Genomic DNA, 5000 nt, shown 5'->3' with positions numbered 1-5000 from the left:
AATATTAATTCATAAATATATTAAATGTAAAGTTTATAGTAATTTATAATTTTAGTTTATTTAATTTATAAATATATTATTTAATATTTAAAGTTTAGAATAATAGTAATAATAACAGAATTTCAAAGAACAAGTATTTCTTAATGATTTATATTTATAAAGTCGATAAATATATGAATTGAAGAATTTTATATTATCAATAATATTATATAACATTTATGATACCAATAATAATGATAATTAATTCTTATAATTATATAAAATAATTATAATTATTTTCATTTATAAAAATAATAATATAATGCAAATTTAAAACAATGATTTGAATGATTAATAATGATGATGATTTATAATTAATAAAATTACTAATGACAATGCAAATTTCAAACATTGATTTAAATAATTAATGATGATGATTTATAATTAATTTATAAAATTATTAACAATAATAATAAGAGTACCATTTTAAATACCAATTATTTCTTATAAAGTTGATAAATATATTAATTTATGAAGTTTATAATAATAATGTTCATTATTTTATTTATAAAGTTTTGTATATAATAATAATAATAATAATAATGTATAAAATGTTTAATAATAATTGTATTCTTAATTATAATTCTGATACTACTACTACTAATAATAATAATGAATTATTAATAACAATAATAGATTATTAATAGTAATTATTATTATGACTAGTAATATTGAATTGATTCCAAACCTGAGCCGTTCTGTGGGTCTAAGTGGTGCTGATGCTGATCTGAAGCGTTAAAGACTGTCCTGTTCTCTGTCTGGTCCTCCAGAGAGCGGCTGACCCTTCTCTCCTGCCTTAATATGCTAAAGCCATAGTGGATCGTCCTCAAACAGACCAATTTACAATTAGACCTTTCAGAGCACAGCAGGAGCAGAGCAGATCATCAAACAATAATTACTCACTGTTTCAGGATGCATTATAGATAAACATTATAGTGCTCGGTGAATGAATGGAGATGGAGACGCACTCGAGTCATCAGGAAACCAAAAATACTTTATTTAATAATGGATTCATCAATCAGATAATAATCAATAAATATTTTAATATATACAGAATCATTATTAAATAATCTAATGATTTAATATTAAATAATCATAATATTTAATATTTAATAATCAACTCTCAAAATAAAAACTGAGTTGTACATAAACAGTTCATTTGCATATAAGGCTGTTTCTATATAAACTTTGATATAAATGTTTTTACAATTTTTTTTTTATTTAATTTATAACAATAGTTTAATTCATAATAAGTAATGATTTAATATGTACGTAATATTGATTATTTAATTATAAATAATCCTAACAATTTAAATATTAATAAAATTATTATAATGCAATTGTTTTAATCAAGACTCAAACATTAAGTTTAATTCAGTTTTTATGATATAAATGTTTCTAAAAAAAAGTTTTTCAAACTTACATTAAATACTGACGACAACATGTTAAGTTAAAATATGTAATAAATATATAATATAAATGTAGTGAACGTTAATTTATTTCATATTGCACTTACACTCATACACCATAGATTTAATAATATATTTTTTATAGCTTGGTTCATTAAAATGCAGTTCGATTAAAAACAAGAAATCAAGATGGTTAATCCAGCACCAGTGTCCACGTTTACCTGTTTTATTATCTTTTATAATATTTTCATGAGAGAGAGACTGAAACAGTCAAAGCGCACCATTGTAGATGCATTAATTAAACGTCACTGTTTAACCCCGTGATCAAAACTCTTGCGGCCTGAAACAGAAAACTGATTTTCATCTGAATGTTTTTGGTGTGTGGTCTGTAGCGGATGGACATGTGTGTGATCCTCCGGCGCTGATGCTGGTGTGTTTGCGAGTGTGTTTGAGCGCGACCCTTCACACATCCGGCGCTCACACAGAGACGTGTGGAATTTGAGCGGCTCCTGCCAACGCTGAAGCTGGAGCCACGCTGACGATGAGTGAAACACACACCAGCTCAACTGAAGGCGCAATAACCAGCAACACTAGGAGCGAGGATCATGGTTTCCCAAAACTTAAAAAAAATAAACATATCTTGAAAAGTAAAACTTTTTAATTAAATATATTTTACCTGAAATGCCAATGCAACCAGAAACATCAAAAATAAATAATTTTTTTTTTGCATTGAAAAAAAAAAACTTTCCGCTTTTAGACTTGCACTCTATTAATTTACTAACTACTTGTTTTCTTTAAAAAATAATTAAAAAATAACTAACACTAGCTTCTCTGATCTTTTTGCATTCTATGTGATGCTTAAAAAGATGTTATATAATAATTTTTATCCAGTAGTTTATGAATGGCTGGGAAAAAAAGTGTATAATTTCACACAAAATACCATAATATTTCATCATGAAAATAAAAGTTTGGGTTTGGTCAGAATTTTTTTTTTATTTTTTTTTTGGGGGGGGAAAAAAAATCTCACCAAGGCTGCATTTATTTGATGAAAACCACACTTAAAATTGCTAAATATTACTATTTAAACAGCTGTTTTCTATGTGAATATGTGTTAAACTGTAATGTATTTCTGTGATCTGCAGCTGTATTTTCAGCATCATTACTCCAGTCTTCAGTGTCACATGATCTTCAGAAATCATAATAATATACTGATTTACTGCTCAACAAACATTTCTGATTATTATTAATGTTGAACACAGTTGTGCTGCACAATATTTTTGTGGAAACTGTGATGCATTTTATTTTTCAGGATTCACAGATGAATAGAAAGTTCAAAAGAACAGCATTTATTTAACTTGATTTATTCTTGAATCAAGATGCATTTACTTGACAAGTAAAATTATTTAAGATATTAAATTAGATCTTGTTTTCTAAATTTTTTTTTTTTAAATGTTCAATTTTGTTAGTTTTTGCTTAAAACAACCAAACATATCTGCCAATGGGGTAAGAACAATAATCCTAATTCAAAGGCTAAACCAGATTATTTTTCTTACCCCATTGGCAGATATTTTTGGTTGTTTTAAGCAAAAACAAACAATTTGGATAATTTTTCTTTTTACAGAAAACAAGATGTAATATTTTACGTAATAAGACAAAAGTTTACTTGTACAGTAAATTCATCTTGATTCAAGAATGTTTAGATATTAATACAATAAAACAAGACAAAAATGCTAAGTAAGAGAATCAGTTTTTTGCAGTGAATCCGTCCCTGAATGCTGGTGTCTGATCAGCTGACAGACATTAGCTCCACTGCTCGGTTTTTACTCTGAGCTTCTGTGCAGAGACTGAACCCCAGGACGGCGAGAGAAGATGCGATTTATTTCACTAAGTGTGTTAGTGGAGCGGCTGCTGTGTGTGAGTGAGTCTAGACGGATCGGCTCGAGGGTCGTGAGGTCAGCGTGTGAAGGGTCAGAGGTCATGTACAGTTATTCTTCACCGTTTGGTGAGGATGTGGAGACCTGCTTCAACACAGCGGCTCTGTGACCATTACACTCAGCGGTTCACTGTAAATGAAGACAGATACAGCGCTGGCCAAAATTATTACAACACTCCTGCAAACCTCCTGCAAAGCTCCTGAGAAACTCTGCTCAAGAGCACCGAGGACAAAAGCTGCTTTAAACACAAAGCATGCTCACAACACATGTTGATTTAGTTTAGTTAATAGAAGTTAATTGATCAAGAAAATCTATTTATGACATTATTTTTGACAGCTTCCTCATTTTACAGCATTTTTACACAAGTGCCTAACGTTTAACAGCACTGTAGCTTTGCAGGAGGTTTCTTGAAGCGTCTTGGAGACACAGTTCTTCTGGATTTAGTCTCAGTTTGTTCTGTTTCTTCATGTCATTCCAGACAGACTGATGATGATCAGATCACATCTCTAAAATCACTGGATTATTACAATTAATGGCAAACACTGATATTTCCTTCTGACACACTACAGCAGAAGATAGAAATAACTGACTTCAAACCCCTTTTAGCTGCTGGAGATACTAGTGTTTAATCATTCTGGCCAGTGCTGTAAAGTAACATTCTTTTGAAAAAGCATGGTATTGTTTTGCCAGTGCACTTTTTAATGTTTCTCTTAGTGTTTACTTCATTCAGATTAAACTAGGCATGCTTCAGTGTGTTTCATTTCTTATTTGAGTGCAAACGGCTCATTTCCATTAATTTCCGTCGCATGCCTGTATCTGTATGTGAAGATGACATCATTATACCGTCGTTAGTTCCGGTCCACTAATTGGATCGGACACGAGTGCTGATATTTCTCCTTCGTCATTGTTTGTGTCTGATTGCCCGGTTTTGACTTCTTTTGGAACGGTTTTCTTCCAAAAAACACAAAATAGCTGCCGTATTGTCAGAAATGCCATTTAAGCAGGTTTTCCACATCTTTATTTGAAAAATAAATCATTTCAAATGTTTTACCTGACACTCAAATGCTAGTGCATCCAGAAATGTTTTAAAAATGTAATATTAAAATGTACATCTATTCCAGATATTGTTGAATGACATCCGAATGCCAGGGCATCCAGAAATATGTATACAAATTAGATTTTTATATTAAAATTAGTGTTGGAGATTTAATGCGTTTATTAGATTAATTAAGGTTAAATTATTAACGCATTTGCCCTGCCCCAGACGTACACGCAGACCAAATCTGTAAAAATAGGGCACAATATACTGTATAATAATAATATGATGTACGATTAATTTGCGGTTAATTAGATTAAAAATTGTAATCGCTTTACAGCCCTAATTAAAATTTGAATTTATTCCAAATATTGTCATATGACTTTCAATTGCCACTGCATCCAGAAGTATTAAAAAAAATTGTGTTTTTATATAAAATTTAAAATCTGCCCTTTTGAGTCTGAAGTTTCATTCATACTGGGAATATCAGATCATTTTGATATGTATGCCTGGAGAAATCATGGAAATTTCTTTGGCAAAAATATATTTTATTAATATCTAACCAGCTAGATACTGATCTTT

At 29.9% G+C, this 5000-nt stretch overlaps 1 protein-coding gene across 2 annotated transcripts in view; it reads left to right on the top strand.

Moving 5' to 3' along the window:
• The window catches only part of inpp5a (inositol polyphosphate-5-phosphatase A), a 187527-nt gene that overhangs the window by 165638 nt on the left and 16889 nt on the right, over positions 1 to 5000 (top strand). Inside the window, exon 13 of one of the 2 annotated variants that reach the window (XM_079439462.1) lies at positions 1841 to 1955. The exons of the other annotated variant lie outside the window; for it this stretch is intronic. Within the exon in view, the coding sequence (XP_079295588.1) occupies positions 1841 to 1859 (19 nt within the window). The 3' untranslated portion in view covers positions 1860 to 1955. Of the gene's footprint in view, positions 1 to 1840; positions 1956 to 5000 lie in introns of those variants that run through there. 2 annotated transcript variants of the gene reach the window in all.

Source organism: Barbus barbus (assembly GCF_936440315.1).
Source record: "Barbus barbus genome assembly, chromosome: 18".
Classification (NCBI taxonomy): Eukaryota; Metazoa; Chordata; class Actinopteri; order Cypriniformes; family Cyprinidae; genus Barbus; species Barbus barbus.
This window is presented reverse-complemented; position numbering and strand designations above follow the sequence as displayed.